Source organism: Microtus ochrogaster, unplaced genomic scaffold (assembly GCF_000317375.1).
Source record: "Microtus ochrogaster isolate Prairie Vole_2 unplaced genomic scaffold, MicOch1.0 UNK2, whole genome shotgun sequence".
NCBI lineage: Eukaryota > Metazoa > Chordata > Mammalia > Rodentia > Cricetidae > Microtus > Microtus ochrogaster.
This window is the reverse complement of record NW_004949100.1, coordinates 25,774,863-25,799,689: the sequence shown is the minus strand read 5'-3', so window position 1 is coordinate 25,799,689 and position 24,827 is coordinate 25,774,863. Positions and strand designations below refer to the sequence as shown.

The window sequence follows — 24,827 nt, the reverse complement described above, 5'->3', positions numbered from 1 at the left end:
CTGGTCTACAAGAGCTAGTGCCAGGACAGGCTCCAAAGCCACAGAGAAACCCTGTCTCGAAAAACTAAAAAAGAAGAAGTATGCACTCTAAGAAGACGGTTCAGTATGTAAGACTGGACTCTGCAAGCACGAGGAGTGGAGCCTGAACTCCCAGAACCCACACAAAAACCAGGCATGATACATGTGTATACAGTCCCAGCATTTGATGGACTGCAGGGCAGGACAGCTGGATCCCCAAAGCTCACTGGCCAGTCAGCTTAACTGAAATGGCAGCTTCTGGCTCAGAAGAGACCCTGTCTCAGGGCAATACAGCAGTGAAAGAGGAAGATACCCTCTCCGGGCGCCCGGGTTCCAACACAGGTGAGTGGGCTCACACTGTCAAAAGTAACCACATACACACAAGGCAGAGCCAGGCCTGGTGGTGGCATTCTACATTGCCAGCCCTCCACAGGCTGAAGAAAGATCACAAGTTCAGACTGTCGTGGTTACAGCATGAATTCAAGGTCATCTAGGTATTGCAGGGAGAGTTTGTTTCGAGGTAAGACATAAAAAGAGGGTTAAGGACACAGCTCAGTGGTAGACTGCTTGTCTAACATGCATGAGAGACTGTGTCTAATCCCCAAAACTGGGGGAAGGGTATGTAAACCCATTACACAGGGCAACTACAAATATTCCTACGGCCTGATCCTGAGAATGCCAATATTCTGCAGTGGGGCTCACTTGTGAGCAAACTCTCATTTGGACTCATCCCATTACCCAGACTATCGCCAATGTCCTGGCTATTTCTGCACTTCCAGTTAACATCTACGATGAACACACCCTCTTTCCCCAAGTGGGGAGAACTCAAAAAAGTGTGTCATGCTGAAAGCAATATTGAGTGCTTGTGTACTCTGGAAATCTGGGCCATAACTCCACTGAACTAGACTTCAACAAGTTCCTTTAGAGTCAATGTGTAAACTTTTCTCATCTGAGAAGAAACGAGATAAAACTTAAAATACAGATATAATGAGGAACGAGAGCATTTTTCTTCCTCCTTTATCTTTCCTTGATTTTCTAGTCCTTGCTTATTTTTATAACCATCTTCATAATTTAAAGTCTATACTAAAACAGCGAATCAAAAATTACTAACATAAGTTTTTCACTAGGTAAGTTTTTGGAGACAAGGTCTTATGTAGCCTAGGTTGGCTGTGAATTTGCTACATAGCTGACAAGGACTTTGAACTCTGATCTTCCTGCCTCCACCTCCTAAATGCTGGGTTTCAGGTGTTCCTATGCCTTGACACTGACTGATGACACAAGTGGACATGGTGTCCCGACACAAGTCCAAAGGTGGGTGCTTAGAGCTTATCTCTGCCACTGACATTTGCTTTCCCTTTTGTAAGCTTAAGATGAGTACCATAAAAACAGTTTTGATAAAGAGGTAACATGGGGAAGGGTCACAAATAAGGTTATTTGAGAACCATTTCTACCTCCATCACAGTGTGGAGTAGGGAAGGCCCAGTGTAGACAGGGTAGGGTTTCTAGAGATGCTTGGAGTGCAGGGTGTTGGGGGGGGGGGGATGAGAGAGGGCAGTGAGCAGATACTGGGATCATTTACAGAGACAGTGGCAAGATAGTTTGTTTTCTTTTAAAAAAAAAAAAGAATCACTGTACTGAAACTCACAGAAGGTCAGCAAGTGGACTAAAGCATCTTCGGAAGAAAACATATGTCAGAACTCAATGCCTTACTTTTGCAAAGTGGATGGGCTAGACAACACAGGTGAGAACACAGCCGTGCAGGCTGCATGCACATGACACCACCAAGAACAACAGTTTAAGACTTGAAATTTTTGTGATCAGAGCACCCTGCCCTTCTCTAGAATTTTCTGTGCTGCTATAAGGGCAAACACACTGCAGGACACAGAACCTGCACTGTCTTTTCTGGTCCCTCTTTATCCCTTTGCCCTCCCCAGACTAATCTATGTGGAAGAGCAGTCATCTGCAACTCTCTCTCATTCCATTCTAGTCGTTTAAGGAGTCCCACCCTTAGCCAGGTAAACCAGGAACAGTCATGTCCAGAGAGCTTTCAGTAAGGCTGGACCCTTGACTGGCAAGCCAGCGACCAATAAAAACACTTTTGGAATCATGTCCATAGCCTCAGGAATTGTTCTAAAGCAGACACACTGAAGTAAAAGTGATGTGATGCTTCATGCCAGCAAATTACAGACCTGGCAAATGGAATGAAAACTGAACAGATTAGATAATAGACAAAGGAAGAAAAACATTCAAAGAAACTGAGCCAATAGCACATAGAGGTCAGAAACCATTCAAGGCAACTTTGGTTTCAATTTAATCCCATATTCTCTAATTGGTATCTGTTACATTAGTCTTTCATGTGTCAAACTTCAGCCCCCAGAAGCCAGTGATGAGGATATAATTCAAGCTTAAAGAAAAGAAAAAGAAACAGTCAAAGCATGCTAGGTAAAAATATCTAGACCAAATAAATGGTTATTGTTCATGTTATAAGCATAAAATTACCTTAGTGTATCAGCTAAACCCAAGTCAAGCACTAAATGACAAAGGCTCTCCACCTTCAGAAAGGAGGACAGAGTCAAGTCTGCCTGGCTCCCAGTCCTTAGAAATAACTCTGCAAACTACCCAAGCGAGGCAAGTGTGCTGCAGAGACTCACCAACAAGAGAGAAGGCACAACCACAACGGCAGGTTTAAGAATAAAACAAGGACGCATACAATTTCCATTTCTCAAACTTATGTCAATCCTCCTGCCTCGGGTTCAAGTGTGGGGACTGCAGGTAAGAGCCACATCTGACTACAGAATGCCTGCTAACAGGAATGCCTGAGTTAAGGTGCTTTTGCTTAGGAACAGGACAGTCTTGAGTAGGTTACCTGATTTCCTCTGATCAACTTCTTTACCTATTAAATGGAAATAAAACTGCCTACCCATGGAATACTGTTCAGACTGAATAACTGAACATGTTATTTGTGATATACTTAGCATTCTGCCTAGTCGCTATTGTTATTAAAAAACAATATATATTTCTGTAGGTGGCATGTGTGTGTGTGTGTGTGTGTGTGTGTGTGTGTGTACTCCAGAGGAAGATGTCCTATTTCTGCTCCACCACTTTCTGCCTTATGCTCCTGAGACAGAGTCTCTCAACCTAGAGTTAGGCCAGCAGCCAAAAGAAAAGAAAAGAGCAGAAAAGAAAAGAAGAAAAAACCCTGACTTCATCCCGTTTTCACCCCTGATAGCAATGGGGCTCTGGCATGACATGGCCAAGTCCACATTTCTACATAAGTTCTGGTGTTGTCAACTCAGATATTTCTGCTTGTACAGCAAGTAGTTTGCCAACTTGGCTATTTTCCCAGCCCCGTGCTTCAGATTTCCTATGATCCCACTATTAATAAGAAATATCCAAGTTCATGGTACCATATTTAAGTCTAGCATACCAAGATAAGGAATGAATAAAGAACAATTCCTAGCAAAGCAAATGCAGTCACATGTAACAGCATCCAGGGAGTGTTATGATGTTTACTGTAAAATGCTTTTTCATATTTAAATTCTTTTCATAATGAAGTACTAGGGAAAATCCAATGTAAAACAGTAAACTGAACATAAACAGTAAGCTGAACAGAAAACTATAGAAATGCCAGATCCTCAAATACAAACACCTGGTAAGACACTTCCCCAGACATGGTATCTATTGAGACTTCTATTAGGAGAAACTGAGTCACCTTTGTACAAAGAGAACTACCTCACTGCTGTAATCTGTATATTAAAATGATAGCAAGCATATGAAGAGAGAAACTTAGATCTAAGAAAGAATTATCCCAAAGGTCTTCTGAACCATGTAAATAGACTTTCAATTTCCAGGTCACTGTGTTCCAAATCAATCCAGAGGCTGAAAACAGGATGACATGCTAAGTTTTAAGGTCACAGTGCATGACCAGCTGGAGATAATGATGTTTTACTAAAGGGAGAACAATGTGCATTCTCTTCTCTTCCTCTTTATCCCTGGATTCTTTAAAAGTCTTTGTAGATCATGTAGTTCCTTATCTCAATGGTCTTGTTAAGCTTCCATATGCAATCAAGACAAGGAAGTCAGTGATTAATTTCATGCAAGTCATCTGTTGCTGGCAGTAGACATCAGAAGATGATTAAAACACCCGACTTTATTTATCAAAAAAGCATCTCTCCAACTACCGTTCCATAAAGGCCTTGGGTCTTAACCACAAACTATAGTGGTAAATTACCAGTAATGTATTCACACAAATGTCAAAGTTACATTCTTATATTTTTCTGGAAACTTTCATATCCTTAAAAACTATCAGAGCTTTTTGTTTTGCCACTTAACTATTCAGTAATGACTCTTAAGATGCTATGCATCAAGATTTTCAGAGGATCTCCCCGACAGGCGAAGGAGAAGTGGAAGACAGAGCGAGACAGTCAAACAAACACCTTCTAGGTAGAAGTCTACTCTACCCTCTTTCTCCTTGGCTTTTCTGGGTACGACTATACTCTACCTATGCATTCTGCTCATACCCAGAGCAATTGGAACTACTGACTTCTCTGGGGTTAAAAAAAGGATTAAAACTTTACATACTATACCACAACTTCTGACTTCAAGTGCAGAACAATGCAGACTGAAAAGCCCTCACCACACTAGCCAAGTGGATGATGTAGAGCAAACAAAGCTTGCAGCATCAGAGAAACAGAGAAGCACCACACTTCTACCGCCGCCACTATCCAAAGGTGCAAGAGAATTTTACAGCAGATTTTATACAGCAAGACTTTTTCCCTCAAGAACATAGAATGACCTAACATACTCGGCACACTTTTTCTAAGTAGCTGTTTCTTGCAGTCACCGAATAATTCAACACAGTACTATGCAATGCACAATATAATGTTCTAGGCCTTCGAGATATAAAATAAACAAAAATAGACCAGTGTCTGCTTGCACTGAAGTGACAGTCCTGTGCTACCCAGAAATATACCAATAATCAAGACTGCAGGACTGCTGTAGCCATATGTATAGTGGGGCAGAGAGAATCCACACCTGAATGAGTAGGTGTGGCCTACTCATGGTGAAGAGATAAAGGGGGAAGGAAGAGCCCGGCACTACACAGGAAAGTCCTGTGGCTGGAGCACAGAGATCACAAAGAAGCGTGGCGGGAGCTGCAGCTGGACAGACAGGGATGGACAACACCAACCCTGCCATCTATTCTTTCTCCTCAGAACAATGTGAAAAGACTGACGGACAATTACATGATCTGGTCTGCATGTTTACTGTGATGAAGAGACTGGATTAGTCTCCAGTGGAACAGACAAAATCAAGACAACAGCTAGCTGTAGAGCTCCAATTAAAGATGGTGGCAACCGGGGTCAGAGCAATGTGACAAAAATGAGTATTGAGAAGTTTCAAGTCAACAAGAACAACGGTCAGGACTGCACTAGTTGCATCCGTGCACTACCCCACACTCCTTATAACCTTAAATAGTCTCCTCACATTTGACCACAAGCTTATTGAAACAGCAGCAATCTGTCTAAGGTCCAAGTGGTAAATATCAAAACCAGAATCCAAATACATGATTATCTGACTTCAGAGCCAACAATAAAATTATTATGAGAAATATAAATCTTTGTTTGTTTGGAAAAAATGGGGGTGCGAGCTTTCCATAGTGGGGTTCCAAAACTTGAAGGCTTTCTGAATCCATTTTATCAAAGTACCAAGAGATAAGCTTTGGAGGAGGATATGGCCTTCGACTCCCACGTAACAATCAGGTGTTCTCTGAAAGTTTTACCATCACAGAATACATGGGAGGGACCCATACCTATTTCAACGTATCGACTTGGCAGATCCCTCATCTCACTGGCGTGACGTTCCTTCACTGAACATACCTGGGAAGGAAATTCATGGGTTATTTTCTAGCTTTGATAGGAAATTCTCTACAACATTTTACTCAGTATGGTATTTTTTAAGGTCATCATGTCATCCAAGGATGGAGCACATATAAGCTACTCTAAGATGTAAAAGACAGAAATTAGTTTGAGAGGCTGGACAGATGGCTCAGCAGGTATGAGCACTGGCTGCTTTTTTAGAAAACATGGCTTCAGCTCCCAGTACCAACATGGTGGCTTACAACCTTTTGTAACTCTAGTTCCAAAGTATCCAATGTCTTCTTCTGCCTCTGTGGGCACTGCATGCGTGAGTTTCCCAGACATGCATGCAGGCAAAACACCAATACACATGAAGTAAATAATAAATTAAGCAATTAGTTTGAATAACCTATGGCAACCATTATTTAGATTCCCCAACATTAGCCTAATAAAGTTACACTCTACGGCAAAGAAAGAGCACGTTAATATAAATGTGTGTTTCTAATGGCCTATTCAAAACTACAGACACAAGCTGAAGGTATTCTGAGTAGAATAGACATCTATGACTGACCTACAAAGCTTGCTGTCTACATGCACCCTATTCCAATCACACATGCAAGTGGCTGGGACGCTAAGAGGAGTTTCCCACTGTTGAGGGAAGACAGAAAAAGAGCAGCAAGTATGTGGCCAAAACGTCTACTGTTTTTACTATCAGCAGTTTCTCCAAAAAAAAAAAAAAAAAAAAAAAAAAAAAAAAAAAAAAAAAACAGTTTGTCTTTGTTTTAAATTATATATGTAAAGTTGAGATAAAAATTGTGTACTTTTTAAATCAGTAACTAAATATGTATCAATCTATCCCTTATCTGACTCCTCCCCGACTCTCACACAAACACTAGATAACACATGTTGTGTGTTGAATTTTTTTTAGATTACCAAGACAATAAATACTTTCTCAAAGTGAATAAATACAACTTTGTAATAAGAAGTGAGCATTTTTAAAGATTTGGCCCTGTATATTAGATTGAACTAGAAGATACTGATCCCACAATTCAGTGATTAGGATTCTTCCTTCACTTATATATAGAGAGTGCTATTACAGCCACTAGCCTAAGTATCACGACACTATGGAACACTGGAAATCTAGTGTCTACAGTAGACAGACGAATGGCAAAAGAAGTATGAACAAAGTGTCAGCCCAAGGACAACACCTGTAATCGTTGTCTACTGTAGAGCTACCGCTGTTCATGTGAAGGCTTGCTATAAATAATAATTATCATTTAAATGTCCTTCTACCATATAAATCTTCAGTGTCATTATAATGTAGCATAATAAACTATTATAACATATTTGATTAACTTTCTCACTGTCTTCTTTTTCTATCCATGAATATCATAAACATAATAGCATGCACAATATGCTTAAATATAAACTGTTAGGGACTTTATTTAGGATAAATTACTAGTTATAAAGAGGCCCAAGGGTTAGAAATACTTGGTATTTTTTTGTCTAAACTGGTTTTCAGCACTGCAGCAACTTGGTGAAGGCCTCAGAGAACGCTTCCTTAACGTAGGACAACATCCCACGGCTGCAGGCATGTGAGGATCCACAAGTATGTGACCAGTAGCTATTCTCTTTAATCATTTTTGGACATTCTTCTCCTGTCCATTTCCCCCAGTTTCCTTCTCTTTCTGATGGACTTCTGAGTTTATAAGGGACCTATTCTTTTTCCCCATACTTACAAAGGAAACTATTAAATCATCTAAGGGGAACATTTCACAATGCCAAATGGACGGTCATTTTGATGTGCTGATAAAAGTGGCCAAGGAGATGGTTGGAGTACAGCAATAAAGAAAATATAATGTCGATATTAGCCAGCACTTTCAGAGCGATGACTGCACACCAATCCTGAGTTAGTTATTTTGTTAAAATGAGTGTGCAGATGTGCGATAAGGCACTTGACTCAAGTGTGGTCGGGAAGTAGGGCATGCACTGCAGGTAGGCAGGCTTTCTGGAAGAAGGGACATGGAAGAGGAACCAAGAAGGCAAAACTGGTACACGGGACAAGTCTTTCAGCTAGAAGGTCAGACAGAAACTGAAAATATAAGATATGGGGCAGAGATCAGCCCAAAAAAGAACAAAGAGGTTGGATCATGCACAGCCTTGGAAGGCATGGTGAAGATCAGTCCCCGCATGATAATAGCACATCTCAATAGCTGTCCAGAAGAAATGGACCTCCTACTGCAGTCTCTATACACTCTTCTAGCTGCACTTTGGAGGGCAGAGACAAGAGCCAGGGAGACTTGAAGGAAATTAAAAGGAGTGAAGACAGAACCTTGAGAACCTGTGGACTGACCGAACTTTCTGACACACAGATACCCATGAAAGGCAATGCCACCATGTTTAATCTAAGAGGAGAAACCTGAAACTGAAAGTTACTCAAACCCACAGGGTTAGAGTTAAAGGGCTAATGAGTATCCATGATCAATGCAAGACTTGGGCACCATTCCCTGGCTGCCGGACTGCTCTACTCCACTGCTCCTCAGCTCTGTGGTCTGAATCAGCAGGTCTGGAGAGTGCACAGGCAGAGATGCTCCAGTGAGCTTGTGGCCTGCACTAAAGCACATCAAAGATTTGAAAGCCATTTCCTTTTAGGCAACCTTTTATCCATGGACGCCAAGATGCTTCTTTTAACTATCTCCTCCACATCTCCACATGGGCATCTTTTTTCTGGAAGCGAACTCCATGAGCAGGAATGTTTCACCTTCTAGTTCCTTAGGTAACACTGACTTCTCTTTTTCTTATATCCCTTGTTCAATCATTACTCAATACTGAACGGTTCACTTTCAGAATACACCACAGTCCAGTCTCTCTCACCAGCTCCACAACACAGGTACAAGAAGACATTACACTACTATCTAACAGCAGTGGCCTCCTGTCTGCTCTCTCCTCTCCACTGTCTTTGCTATATAGCTCTGCACAACCACAGTGATCCTTATACAAGTTAGGTCATTTAACTAACTCTACTGTAGCATCCTCTGCTGGTCTCCCACCTGACTCAATGAGAGGTCAGATTTCCCAGGGCCCACAAGCAGGATACTACCCACTCTAACACCCCACCCCCACACAACCCGTATTCCCACTGTCTTCATCCACCCTCTTCTCCACCTGCTCCACTCTTGACAATGGTTTCCAGCTGCTCTGTCTCAGCACCTCCTCAGACCTGCACAACTTCCCCCTCTCAGAGCTCTCACGAACAAGACAGTAGCTTTCCGAGAGCCCCCTTCACCTTTATCCTGTTTAAATGTCCTCCTTCTATTTACCATCACCAACAGGTGCTTACTTGCTCTTTGATTTCTGTCTGTCTTCCTTTACCAAAACAGAAATTGTCTGCAAAAGAAAGAACTAACTTGCCCTTTGTTGTATCTGCGGCAGCCGCTGCCTGCAGATGCTTGACAAGTGTTTGGTGGTCACACAAAATGAACAGAGCATATCTCTAACTATAGCTTTATTGGGCTGCTTCTAGTTGTTCCTCTCAATCAAGATTGCTCACCAAGATTTTGAATTGAGAAATGCTTAGTCTGAGGAAGAAAATCCCTAATAAAGTAACATACTTGACATAAAATTTGTAGGACATTATTTAAGCATAGAGAAATGTGTACTCATTATCCATGACTGATCTAACACATAACCACAAATCTGTAAGTTTTGCACAGAAATGCAGTCACTTACAGGTCTACAGCTTCAAGACTAACCACTTTCACTAATCAGGAGACACGAAGTGTGTGGCAGGACAGCACTTCTTTGAAGGCCCTGGGAGAGACCCTAAGCCTGGTCAGCTTGTTCTCTCCTAGATGAACAACTCAGGGCAGTCACTCCATCGTAAACTGAATCACGTATTTTTTTCATATATATGCCCTTCAAGTCCAATCTGCAGAGAAGAGAACCTGCATGCCAGCACTGGGAGGACAGGAAGAGCATGGATTGGGGAGCAGGGCACCACACCAGCTGCTGTCACACTCTTCCTCTCTACTCATGTCTCTCATGTCCCTTACAGGATTTACGTTTTAATAGGTAACATTTATAAGCTACTACAATATGCCAAGTTCTATACCGTCCTGCATACATCTAAGAGGGAAGTGGAAAAAATGGAACCAATCTCAAGTCTGTCAGACTCTAAATATTAAACTATTGCTGAGATACTTTTTTCATATGTTTTCCCCTCAGCTAAATCTTAGTTTCTTTTTTAAATTATGTATTGCATCTTTAAGGGAAAAAATAGCTTTTGAGATTCAAGTACTTACTCTAGCAGAAGCACTGGTAAGCATGAAATAAAGGCAGCTGGGGTCTGGAGGCAGCTTTACTTTATCAGGTACATATGAATGAGATAATCGAATGTAAGAAAAATGTTCTTCAGTCAAATTATAGATAATGAGCCAGGGTCTCTATGCCATTAAATTAGGAAACATGCAGGGTGATTTAATCTTATGCCATTACTGTCAATAACAGAAATGAAACCAATGGTCACAGCAAAAGACAAAGGAAGGATAACATGGAGATGAGCGCCTAACAAAACCACCAGAGCCAACCACGTGTTCCATAAACAGCTAAGGGACTGAAGTGGGATTGTGGGAAATTAAAACAGAACAACAAATACAGCGTCATCCTGAGAACAGAAAAGAGCGATTACTTTGCACACCACAGAAAAGAAGGAGTACATCTTAACATCTGTACTTGTGAATAAACTGTTCTATCACCACAGCATCCAGGTAAAAATATTAGGTCTCCCAGAAACATATCTGTGAATACAAATATTTTCAGACAACTCTCAACAAAGCTGTTATGATTTGGGTTGATGCACCTTGATGGAAGTTCCCCAGCCAATAATGAGTGTCACAGGGTCCTTCCAGCAGAGGCTGCAGGGATACATATCTGGGCGAAGACTTATATCATCTCGGGGAACATTGGTGATTCTTTGCTTGGAGGTAATGTCAAAAATCTTCACACCCTACAAAACAAAACCATGTTAAGCATCCTGCATTCTGGGGAAGGAACATAGCATTAGGTGTGCTGTATCAAAACAATGATGGTGTTTACTGGGCATGCCAAGGAGCCACACAAAGGCACAGTCATGTTTCATAGAAACCACATGAGAACCAAAACTGAAGGCAACCTCCACACTTCTTCCTGGACAGAGGCTGCATTATTAGTGGATATCATGGGTGCTGAACATCCAACACAAACATGCGCCACACAGATATACCCATTTTACTCGCAACCTGACAGTGAACAGGCACTTCTGATGGAGCTTCCTGCACAGGAATGAGTTTGGTTTTTCAGAAAGTGTTGGTTCTGAAAACCCATCCATTCAAAGAAAACCACACGGGACATTTCACACTGCTCAAATGGAAACATCAAGAATACTGCCTGCTGAAGATGAGCCTTGAGACCATGGTCGTTTACTTTTGTTGGGAACCAAGAAAATTAAGAAAAAGCCCAAACAGTAGGGTTGAACTGAGAAAGTTTCTACCATTTCTAACTGAATGGACTGATTTTTCTCAACTATGTAATGAAATTTCAGAAAATATGACAGATAAGAAAAAAACTATTTTTTTTAAACTTTCTCCAACCCCCACTTTATTTTTTTTCAACCCCCACTTTATTAAATAAACTTTAAATCAGTGCAATATTGAAAGTACAATACACTTTTTATAGGGAGGCCTGTGTTTTGGCCTATGATTGTACTGGAAGCAAAGAAGAATAAAAACATTCTATACTTGCTTCTAACAGTGGCCCATGGGAAACGAGTAAATGGCAGAGCTCATTCCTGAAGCAGTGCTTCAATTATTAAAATGGCTTTTCATTCTCTTGGCTACTCCATACTTCAGGATTCTTACTCTAAAACATAGTCTACAGTGTGTTGAGAATAAATATACTACGAAACCCCAGCGTGATCTGCCTTCCTCTGGCTCTGAGGGGTGGTATCAGTGTCTCTTGTGTCTATGAGAATCATCGCCCACCATGTGTCATCATCTTCTCTGCCGCAGACCTTTCGATCTCGCCAACCTTCTGCCACTGCACAAGTGTTAGAGACAGACATGTGCCTTTACCATGTTATTGGCCCAAGCAATCAGATGGCCTCTCCACTTCACGCTCCTTATGTTCCCTTCCCCTTCGTGCAGGACAGAAGACTTCCATCTGTTCATCCACGTCCGTTCAAACAGCAGCAGCTGAGGACACAGCAAAACACGGATTTTCAGATACCAGCGTCACACTGGTCTTTTACTCACCATTTCTGCCTGTCGGTGTCACCAAACGACAAATAAGCCATTCTAAATAATTTGTGTGTGCGTGCTTTTGTGTATTTTTTTATTAGGTAACCTACTTTTGGAAAGAATTCCCTATATATCTTGAACTGCCTGTATCACTATTTAAATCAGATTCGAGCACTGAGGTTATGATAAATCTCTGCCACAAGATGGCACCACAACACCAGGACTCTGGGCAAACAATGCCTTCCCGACTAGCAGCTTCAGGGAAGCTTTCCAAAAAAGGAACTAGGAACTAATTCATTTTGTAAACCAGGAAATCAAAATCTCTTAAGTTCCTCTCTGACAAGACAGTCATCACAGATTAAACTGCTTTAGTTTGAAACGGTCTGCTTTTCTTTCATTTAATCCATGACAAATAATTTGATGGTATCTTTTGAACAGTAAATTAAGTTACAAAGTATGGACCATTTGCTTTAGGATTTAGGGTTTTTAAGAATTCCACAGTAGCTAGACACTGTGTAAAGAAAAGAATCTATTGTGAAACCCTACTGAAAATTTTAATATAAAATATAATTGGTAAAAACTCCTTAATCCTGAAGAAGATATAGTTCTGATAATTCATGCATTATAAAATATTTTTCATGATATACCCAACTTCAATTCTTTAAGCTGTGACATTTATACAATGTGCACTCAAAGCACATCATCCAGGAGTATGTGTTCTACGCTATACTGGTACTGAGAACACATGCCATGACAGAACTACTGCTGGCCTAGCACTTTGTAGAACTGTGGGCCTACGATCTCTCTGCCCTCCAAATCTAGGATTACTGGCAGGTGCCACCAGAGAAGGCAAGGAAATATTCAAAGCTCCTATGTCAGTGCACCTCCGTGTTCTCTGTATCTCCAACCGTGTCCGAAGCATCAGGGAGGAAAGAATATGCACGAAGACTAAATTTACATTTTACTTATATTTCCTACATATCTATTTCATTCTTTACATTTCCAGAATTAGACTTGATATAGAAAAGAAAATGGGCATTCTCACAAGTAAGCTGAATATACTCATGTTAACGTGCTATAAATGCTTGAAGTTAACTGTAGAAAAGTAAGCTGATGTCACCTTCCGTCTTCCATCAGAAATACCCACCAGTTTCACTGACCCTCTAATCACCCACCCTTAGCCACCTCGCTAGAAATCTACAGGGTGTCCCTGTACTGAATTCAGAATCTTCCCCCTTGTGTCACACAGGAAAAGGACCTAGCCAGTAGCCAGGATGCTGCCCAGTCAAGTGAATGGAATGATGCATTTGCTACAAGGTTTGAAACTGGGAAAAGTAGGAAAAATTTAAGAGTGTATTTTTAGCAACAGGAAAGGATTACTAACTAATCCACTACCAATAAGCAGTTAATAATTATTCTTACCAGGAGAAACTGGTAAGATCACAGATTCTCCTCTGGCCATGGCCTTGGTCTGGAGTGGACTGTGAGAAATGGGCTGGGCACAGTGAGTACTGACCACTAGCTGCTAAGATGAATGGCTGGCTGAGTGGAGAGGAAGGAAGCCTGGTAGAGTGGCAGCATGTTACTCCCACCATCAATCCCCACTTCAGGACCAACAAACAATATGCACTGTGTTAACCCACTCCAAAGTTTAAATGAAAATTTCTACAAACTCTATAAAAAGATAGAAAACCCAGTAAAGGCTGTGATTAAACATTCTCCCTAAAACAGCCTGCCAAAAGCCGTCCGGCTGGGTGCCAGAGTGCCAGCCTACATGCTCAGTGTTCAGGGTGACTGTGGGGCTACTCCTGGGAAAACCACACTGAAACACAATGGCTCAGGTGCACGGGCCAAGCTGTCACCACTCCCGCTGTCACCGTGAAAAGCACAACTGGGAAGGAACGTGGGACACTGGAATTGCTGGGCACCTACAGAAGGCTCAATACCCGAAAAGAATTGATATTAACCAGGGAATGGGATAAATCTCCCACTGGTGATGCCACAGGCTAAAGATATCCCACAGAGAAGACAAGAACTTTAAAAGTTAGATTTAATCCTTCATTTTACCATTCTTCAGGGATGACAAAAATAATAAAGGACAATGGAAGATTAAAAAATATTTCCAAACTTTGTAAGAGGGAAAATCATATTGCACTTAGAGTTCTAAGCAGGAGGACAGCCATGTCACAAAGCCAACTAACCTTCAAGGAACCAATCAAATGGGAAAAGGGTAAGAGCACAGATATGGACGTTAAGCCACACAGAAGTCAAACAAAGACACTCCACTAAGTCTGGAAAAAGAGCTTTAGACCAGTTGCATCAGTTTACCATGTGACTCTCGTGGAGGACCATAGAAAATCCCGAAGGATTAATTCTAGTTATTCCCAAAGTACTAGAAATTCATTTGAAAGAAAAAAAGTGAGACAACAGCAATTTTAAAAACTGAGCAATTAGATGAAAGGGGGTAGATTTTTCTTGCTTATATTAAAACATTTTAAAAGTCCAGAAATGCCCTAAAACTGACTAGATAAAAGAAAAGAAGTCATTCTGCTCTTCTTTCACCCCAACTCATAGCCCCCTGACCCCCAATCTCGTTATGATTTCCTGGTTGCTGCAGTAATTCCATGCCATATACTTACATCTGAAGAAATCCAGAGGGGATGTTTCTGAACCACAACAAACAACAATGGCAAAATATCCCTAAGGGTAACAGTGACATTCATATCTTGGCAGTAACCAACTGCTATTTAACTGGAGTTAAGGCCTGATGAACAGGAAGGGAATCAGGCTTGGTACCAGAAACCTAGATAACTACCATCCAGGGCTCATGGGATCATGAGCAAGCGTCTTCTGTAAGTCATGTCTCTCTAATTGCTTGGTCCTGTTATGTGCTTTGTAACCATACTGGTCCAATCACAGCACCGCTATCCAGTAAAGGCACCCCCTTCCCTCTTTACATTGAGGGACACAGATGGGCCCTATGTTTGACCTGCACAGTGATGCTCTGGGCCCCGCAGAAGGCTCTCTGGACTTGGATGGCATTCGCCTCTCAAACTCTCTGCACCTAAGCAGCTCCTCTCCTAGCATTAAGTCCCTGGATCCTCGGCAGTGCCTCTCATCCCTCTTCACCTGGCTGTATTCCTCACTCACAAGTTCTCACTTCTAAGCCTCAACTTCATGTGTCTGCCAGTAATGGATGAAATTTTTATCACTGTCCTTCAGTGGGATTTACTCCAAGGGACACAGGGCTTCACTCGGGAGATCAGCACCAAATGGTGCACTTCCATTTACTGTCTTATCCTAATCTAGGGGAGTTCTGAGTAGGAACACATTTTCTAGCAGGAATGCCAAGCAAAGTTCTGCACTGATGATTTAGAGAAAGATAAACTACTTTTCTTACACACATTCCGCACTAATTTAAGTACCACAAAGCTATCCGCCCCTATTTCACTGACATTTAATAAAATCCATTTCTTTTTTCTAGTCGTAAAACTGCCTAGAGACCCACTGAGCATGAATGCTCTACAAAGCATTTTCGGGCTCAGTCATTGAGCGAACTGGCCTTAAAAGCAGCTGGTTAATTTATTTGGTTTGTCTTCCACATCCTGTATTATCGAATTGTCATTATCCCAATACTGAGAGCAATTTAAGCTCAATGGGAGCTAAGTACACAGAGAGGAAAAGCTGCTTCCAAGAGGTCTGTATTTTTGTTGCTGTTGGAGAACGTATTTTAGGGCTTTATTTCCCATAAATCCACATTCTGGCAGTCAGCACTCTCAGTACTTATATTTCAATAGGAGCCTTCACATACCAGCAATATACTTTATTCTTCTGTGTTTTGCACTGATAGATGTATCTAACACTTTCCTACATTACAGAGTGGTGTAGCACGCACACCCCAGAATCTCCCACACCTGCGTCAGATCCCTAATAGGTTGCAATAAAGTCTCTGGTTCCGGTCCCAGTGCTATCATTACCAATCACCCACTCTCCCCTGACAGAGGTAGGTGTATGTTTCAACCGTGGTCAGCTGAGGATCTTCCAAGTTTGTGGACAGTATAACTTGTTAGTCTTCCTCAACACCTGCAGTGATGCTTGCTTTGAGCCAGACACCCCCCTTCCAAAAAAAAATAGGAAAGTCTTGGGCAGTGAGGATCATGCCATGGGAAGTAGATATGGAAGACACCAGGTATGGTCCTATAGGAAGGACCAAGGGTTTCAAGAAAAACAGATTCCATAAAATATAACCTACACTAAGTCAGATGAGAAATTAGACAACCAAAGGTAATAACATGGTGGGAACAGCAGGGTGGTAATGGTATACACCTTTAACCTCCGCACTCGGGAGGCAGAAGCAGGTGAATCTCTGAGTTCGAGGCCAGCCTAATCTACAGAGAGTTTCAGGTTTGCCAGGGCTATACAGAGAAACCCTGCCTTGAAAAAACAGTAAATCAAAATAATAATGTGGGAATCTTTTAAAAACATAAATCTCAGCAAACCAGAACCTAACAACAATCTCAGTAAAACAAGACAAAGGTATAATGGTAGGAATTCTTATTATGGGACTTAAAGATCAAGAATAAAGTTCTAAAAGCAGAAAACACAGGACTGGAGAGATGACTCCGTGGCTAAGAGTGCTTGCTGCTTTCCCAGAGGATCAGAGCTTAGTTCTCAGCATCTCCATCAGGGCTAACTGGCCTCCATGGGCACCCACACATACAAGGCACACACAGACCTCACATACCCTCCCATAACTAAAACTGAAATAAGTCTTTCCAGTGGAAAAGACAACTGAATGAAACATTAGCCACTGTGGAGAAGGTGCTGGTTGTGTACAGCAGGGAGGAGCTATAATTCTGACACAGCCATGAGTAGCCAAGTAGCCAGCAGTGTAAGTGGGAACCTTCATCTTGCTTCTTGCTTTGACTCATGTTTAAAACATAGTTTTTTGTTTGGTTGGTGTTTGTTTTGCTTTGTTTTAATCTCCACCAAGAAATATCATACAACATAGCAAGAAAAAGGGACATTCTCAAGTATATTCTTGCTTTAAACTCTCTGTTCATTTCCGGATGTTATAATCCTTCAGACTTCTTTTTCTAAAGGTGATTTCATGTGCTACAGAAAGCACCATGCATACAAGGAGCCCCAGAGCCTGCTTGGTCATCTATGTGCTTTATAGGAAGTATAGGAAACATGATGCTAAGCATCTGGAAGCTAGCTAATTTTGTGAAAATTGTGTGGACACATTGATTGTTGAAAACAAAACAAAACTGAATCATTGTAAGGTAAAGTCCACTTAGCAATCAATAGCTTCAAAGTAGGAAATCAACATGAAAAGAAGATACTAAATACCAGGGATCCGATGAGGAGCAGTTTCTTTTGTATTGTAAAACAGATGACAGATAAAAATCTGTGGATCAACCTATCTACCACTATAAGCTAAAATATCAACTTACCCATTCTGAAAGACCATTTAACCCTGTCACTGTAATACTTACAGATGCAAGTTCATGACTATAAATGTCTGAGAAATGATTGAAACATTTATCAATAATAATAATTCTGCTTCCACACAGATCCATAACAACAGACTTAACAGATATGGGATCATATTTCAGATTATGGCCACCTAAAAATGTATCTCAAGGCCTGGACTTGAGGTCAGACCTTCAGTAGTAGGGAAGAGAAAATCTCAGAGTTGCTCACATCTAAACTCATGTCCAGTATCAGGAACAAAAATCTCTAATTTTATGTGCATAGTACCTCAACAGTAAATGGACCACTGGAGGGGAATCCTGGCAAGAAAGATATGAAAAAGAAATACAAAGCTGATAAATTTGCATGATATAAATTTATCTGAATTAATGGATTTGCATATTTGAATAAATCCTTCATAGTTCTATGTAAAACAAAGGTGAGGAAAACCTTAAGATCATGACTGCCATCTACAGAAGAAGCCAAGTTAAATGAGTTCAACTCAATTTGCTATCATCCATCACCTTCCCTATCATCTTTATGAAAGGCTGATACTAATGGGCACACAGTCAGTCATGGGTAGGTCTATAAAAGGGGCAGAACCGATGGGTTTTGAACAGACTCACATCTATAGGATATGATATACACATGCAATCATTTGCAATTTGCAATCAACATATGAAACTACTTCTTATATACTTCAATTTCTACTTGTAAGTTTTATTTTTATTTGGACTTCTATATAGTATCTCCCTGGGAAGAAAAATAATTATCCCAGATCTAAACAATATTGGTAAAAAGGCTTAAGGCTACTCAGTAGGCAGCAATAATTTGTGTTCAAACTGACAACAAATATCAAGTGGATAGTCTTCAATGGCCTGGTTTCCATTATAATATTAAAAGCTGCCCAGAGCAAAGAATGTCACCAGACATATTACAAAGGTAGATATGGATGTGAATAATATGAATGTTCAAAATTTCTAATAGTTAAAAGACATTGCAGAATAACATTTGGCAGAGAACACAATGAAGTAAGCCATTCACGCATAGCTGGTATAAATGAGTATACCGTGTTTGAAATGTGTATTTATTTGGCAAGTGTTCAAATACATAAAAAGTAGCCATAATCATTGACTTAATAATTCTAATCAAAAGCAGGAAAATAGTTCAACCAACAGACAAAAGATCATGCCCAAAGATTCATAAATTCAGCAAACAAAGAAAATGGCCAAGTACAAAACTGGCATAGAGATAGGAAAATATGCTTGATGGCTAGTTATTATATCTAGAGTATTAATATCTAGAATATACAACAAATTAACAAAATTTAATCATGAAAAGAACAAGCTATTCAATAAATGGGTAACTGGTCTGAACAAATACTTCTTGAGAGAAGAACAAATGACCAATAAATATATGAAAAACATCATTTTTTTGGCAGCAGGGAACTCAGATTTCATGTGCTTGAGACTCACCATAGTCAGAATGGCTTTTACAAGAAACACTGCAAACGCTGATGCGAGTGGGAGAAGGGCCCTATCACTGGTGTAGATGAGAACGGAAATCAGTCACTGTGGAAGTTGGTGGGGAAGCTCTTCAAAAAACTAAAAGCAGAAATCTCTTATGATTCTGTTATCTCACTCCTAAACATATAATCCCAAGAACTCTAGTCATACCACAGAGATATTTGTCCATCCATGTTTTGCAATATTATCCTTAATAATTAAATCATAACCTAGGTGCCCACCAACAGAGGGAAGCTAAAGAAAATAAGGCATAAATGCATAATAGAATACTAGATAATCACAAACAATGATATGTCACTTGTAAGAAATGAATGAAAATGGAGATTATGCTGAGTGAGATAAGTCAAAAAGAAAAGACAACCTATAAATAGAAAAGAAACCATTAGGGAAAGGAAACAAGGGAAGAGAGAGACAAACAATGACAAATAGGAAGAAAGAAAAGAGTGGGTTATAAAAAGGGTAGATAAAATCAAAACACAACATATGTATTATGGAAATAATAGTGAATAATAATAGTGAAAAATAGTTTCACAGTGAAGCCTATTAATTTGTACAACTAATACACATTGGTGGGCTAGATCTGGAGCTCAGATGCTAACAAGCACGAGGTCCTGGGCTCTAATCCTAGGACAATATAAATCAGATGTGATTATGTACACTCCCGTATCCCTACCAATCAGGGTATGGAGGGAGATGGATCAGAAGTTCATGGTTATCCTTAGCTACATTAGCAGTTTGAAGCCAGAACTCTGGGCTATGTAAAACCCTATCTCAAAAATTCATTAATGATAATAATGGTGAAAAGCATTTCTACCTTCATCACAAGTAGACTGTTGACAAACAGCGATACAAACTAAATGTTCAATAACAGAAAAATAGCTAAGAAAAAAAGAAACAGACCTGTAGAATGGACTAATCAGGCAACTATCAAACAATACTAAATAAACAACTTCAAGAATATAGGGAATTTCATATACTACAAATTTTTAAGTAAAAACAAGTCCTAAATTGAGATGACTTTATGCATTCTGTCACTATTTCATTATAAAATAAATGAATGCTTCCAACAAAAAGGATGAAATGAATGCCAATGTAGACAAACAAGTATGTTCATAATCCTGTTCAGACACACCACAACCACTGATTTGGTGTATAGTCATTCCTGAATGTACCTATATACATAATTATATTTCAAAAACAATGCCATGAGACCCCTCCCCTGGAAAAGTATGCCAACAAAAACACTTTATCAGATGCGGGCACTTTGCTTATTCCCCCTGACAAAGAAAACGGTTGACATCTGGAAAGGGTCTGCTTTGTCACTCACAGGGAAGTCTTGGTCTTCTAATAAACAAGCAACTTCACAGAGCACCGGCAGTGTACAAGGCCACTCTGTGAGCATGAAGGATCTTGGTACAAACAAGATCACTTCAAAACCATATCTCAACGAATGCATTTCCCAAAAATAATCACACAAAAATACACAGGATGAATCCTGTCTAAAGTGAGAGACTCTGAAGTTCTTTATGCTTCAGCCTTGACTTAGCCTCTGTCTTCCTAAATATGGCTTATTTAAATATTCAAGAAGACAATTACTCTGGCCTCTTTACAGCATCCATTCTAGAACAAACACTTGCCTTCTTAAGCCTCCTCCAAATCACATCCTGAAATTGCCTCCATCTTAAAAGATCATCCTTCTGCCATCCTCCTAACACGCCATGGCAGTTCTGATGATTTACGGCTGATGTAGGGCACACAGCCCATCTAGGTTAGTTAGTCTGTTTCAATCTTCACTGTTAAAAATAACAAAGAGCAATATTGGTTGAAAGTTTAAAAATAAGGAAAATACCAGTACAAGATTTCTCCACAGTAAAACTTACATTCTTAAATATATACATACAAAGAAAAGTACCTGTTCACATTTCTTTCTCCAATGATTCACAACATTAACTTCTCACCACATCATCATTCCGATTAATGAATGATCTTACTAATGTCATTCCACTACTACTTACCCACTCACATTCTTTTGAAAACCACCACCCACTGTCACAATACAGTGTGCATACAGTAACACTATCTGGAACCCTCCAGAAAGATGTGCTCAACAAGCAGATCGGAGCTCCTTGAAATGAGCACTTTAGGTTGTATGAGTGATACTAACAACAGTTGCACCTGTAACTCCTTGTTTTACTCAGTCCTATATAAAAGGAAGGAAGGGAGAGAGGGAGGGGGTATTAATAACAGTGGATCTGTACTAAGCCCCGCAAGAAAAGATGATGAGCATCTTCCCACTAACTGACAAATCTAATACTCAAATATGCCATGAGAAATGCAGCAAATGAGAAGTGACAGTGGCTTGACTGCTCCAGGAAGAGGAGGAGTGAAGGAGGTGCTATGATCAATACACATAAGCCATACGCTGAGAGAGCTGGGCCACAGTCCGCAAAGTGCTTGCCTTGTAAGCACAAATGTATGAGTTCGATTCCCAGAACCCATGCAAAAGAAGACAACCATATGCTTTTAATTCCAGTATTGGGGAATCAAAGGAAGGCAGATTGTTTGAGACTCAATGACTAGCCATCTTAGTCTACACAGTGAGGTTCAGATCAGTGAAAGACCCTCTTTTTTTAAAAAAAAAAAAAAGGAGAAGGAAAGAAACATAAATAAACGACAGCTGAGTTTGTTCACTGGTTTCCACTCGCATAGTCAGACACAATTATTACACATACATATAAACATTCACATATACACATGCATATACAACAAAAAAGAACTAATATATATGGAGAATTTAGTTGAACTTGCAGAAAGATCTTAACAGACATTTGATAGCTTTGTGTCAAGGGGATCATGAAAGAAAATGAAGCTGGTATGGACCCTATCCACATTCCACATCTACTATAGAGCCGAAGACTGGGAATTCTACACAGAGACACCAGGAAATCAACTGACATTTGGCATAGATGAAAAATAAAATGGAAATGCTGTGAGTTAAATGACTGCTAGTTTAAGAAATGGATTTTTATACTTATCATTAACCAGTATAAAATATACAGAAAACTCTACTAACATTAAGTTGCCATACAGTTAATTTACAAATTGGTTTATATGACTGAGAAAAACAGTTTATGACAGTTACATTTGTGTGCTACTTCCTGCTCGTTGGTGTTTCTTGCAGTGTTGATCTGCTGACATCATGAAATACTAGGAATAGAAATGCAACTGGAAACACAGCATGTAGAAGAAAAGGTGATTTTTTTAAAAGCAGTTCAACATAAATCATTAGCTCATAAACTTGGTAATATCCTGTGGCTTAATACTAACTTGGCTAGGAAGTCTTCAAGCAAGCATTCTTAACTCTTCACAGATGCTCAGTTAAAGAGTGTAATGAAGAGTTATGTGAGATGGTACAGGCTGCCTATGGCTATCCCATGACAATGTTCACAACTATCCTGGACAGCCACATCCTTGGACTGTGTATACACAGTACAGAGCTAGTGTCTATATCCTTGTAACCCTAAAAAAAAAAAAAAATTCAGGTCCAATCTGACCAAAAGATAAGTAAGCACGTAAGGAAATACCTCTGCATGCTGAGTTTAGTGATCACAGCAGGACAAAAAGGCTCCTTGGCAATCTCACTGCTAAAAACATTTACAGCTGGGATAGTTGAAATGGAGGTGTCGGGCATAGGGCAGAGATTTTCTGTCTCAAGCTGTGTAAGTTCTTAGGATTCAATGTACAAGACAGTGACTGTATTTACTAGAAGACAGAAATGTACGGAGAAACTGGATCTTAAGTCTTTTCATCGCATATAAGAAAATATAACTACATGAGAGGACTAGGTATGTTTGAACGAATCCTCAGATTGTACTGTATGTGTTAAATACACCTCTATAAAACTAGAAAAATAATCTTGAAAATGTTATAACTATATTTTAAGAAAGCTATTTTATTGAATCATCCTTTAGAATATTCAAATGCAAATTTTTATTTGCAGATCGTCACTGGAAGCCTACAAGCAAGATATAATGCAATCAAACCACCACCCCCAAACAAACAAAAAAAACCATAGCACAAAGCCTCCAGCCCAGGACAGGGAAGTGACTGATCTCATTTCATTCATAAAGGTCCTTCCCTGGTTTGCTGACTGACATCTTCCATCATATAAAGCAACCTGTGCCCACACCCAGGCTTCTTTACTTTATCCCACAACAATGCCAAGCAGCTGACTATCTCATTTCTACAGATGAACTCACTGCAAACAGTGGCACCATGAGCTAATAATTTGTCAAAGAAGTCGAATCAGTTATCACTGAAGTGTATTCCGGAGTTCAAAGGTAAAGGCTGTATAAAGCTGTTTATCTTGCTGACAGAGAAAGCCGCACAATTAAAAGAAAAAAGCAGCCAGACGGGATGCACCTGGCAGCTTTATGTCTAAAGCAGAAACTCGCTGGCTATGCTTATCTATTAGTCTTCTTCCTACTTGTATAAAAATCCACTGGTTCCTTGCATTAGCACTCCCTGCGATGACACTTTTAAAAGAGACTTCTTTTTTTTCCTTTCATTTTTTCAAAAAGAAAATGAAACAGAATTTTGAATAAGCTTTTTATTCTCAAGTGTCAAGCAGTGAAGTCTATAAATTCAACTACAGCATTCAACTTCTAAAAAGTTGAAAACTACCTTGAGAGCCTAAAAAAAAAGAGCATTAGCTGCTCTTCCAAAGGTCCCAAGTTAAATTCCCAGCACCACATGACGGCTCACAACCATCTGTAACTGTAATCTCATGTGACCTGATGCTCTCTTCGGATGTGCGGACAAAGCATCCATACGTACATAAAATACACAAATACACAAATCAATCTTTTAAAAATATTGCAAAAACTAAAATATTAAATAAAATGTTTCATTATTCTTATGAATAGCCCACATCCCTAGCCTATGGGCCACTTCAACCCTATCACTTCTATCAAAGCTGGCACATAATGTAAAGGACTACAGAACAGATAAGTGTGTAATGAGTGTTCTTACCAAACACCTATTAAGTTAGTGTTCTGAGAAAAACACCTATTCCACGTCATACCTCCGTCTGCGCAGTTCTTCTCTAGGTTTTTCAATGTCAAGGTATTTCTGACTCAAGTCTCTCAATTACATAGCATTGCCTTTATTTTTCTTTTCTTCTGTATGATGGATCTGCTTCCCATCCTTTACAGCTGACTTGGGTGCTTATGACATATCCTTGTAAGGTTATCAATAGTTGTTAAACGTAGGACTCTTCAACTGGTTCTGTTAACTTCTGGTTCTCATTTAAAACTCCAGTTAGAATAATAAGACTCTGTTTTTGGACCAATGCAATCTTTGCTTTCCTCATTTTTCAAGGTTTATAAACATCTATAACTCAGTGAGTATCTCCTGAAGGTTTGCCAACATTTTCGAAATGAAAACAATTACTAACAATAGTCACTACTTCATATCTATCATCTATAAAAGCCCTTTCTTACTTTAGGGAAAAAAATCAAAGTGGTTAAGTGCACTGGCTATTTGATCCAAGCTGAATCCCTGGATCCACTTGGTAGTTCATACCACCTGTAAGTCTAGTTCCCAGGGATCAGACGCCCTCTTCTAGGCTCGGAGGGCACCAGGAATGCATGTGGTGCATAGATATACATGCAAGCAATATA

General features: G+C 40.0%; 1 protein-coding gene across 1 annotated transcript in view; it reads right to left on the bottom strand.

The window, feature by feature from the left end:
* The window catches only part of Vps41 (VPS41, HOPS complex subunit), a 131,821-nt gene that overhangs the window by 40,177 nt on the left and 66,817 nt on the right, over positions 1 to 24,827 (bottom strand). The window contains exons 8-10 of the mRNA XM_005365457.2: positions 11,981 to 12,100; positions 10,732 to 10,878; positions 5,828 to 5,894 (exon numbers count right to left, since the gene is read on the bottom strand). Of these exons, the coding sequence (XP_005365514.1) occupies positions 5,828 to 5,894; positions 10,732 to 10,878; positions 11,981 to 12,100 (334 nt within the window). The remainder of the gene's footprint in view (positions 1 to 5,827; positions 5,895 to 10,731; positions 10,879 to 11,980; positions 12,101 to 24,827) is intronic.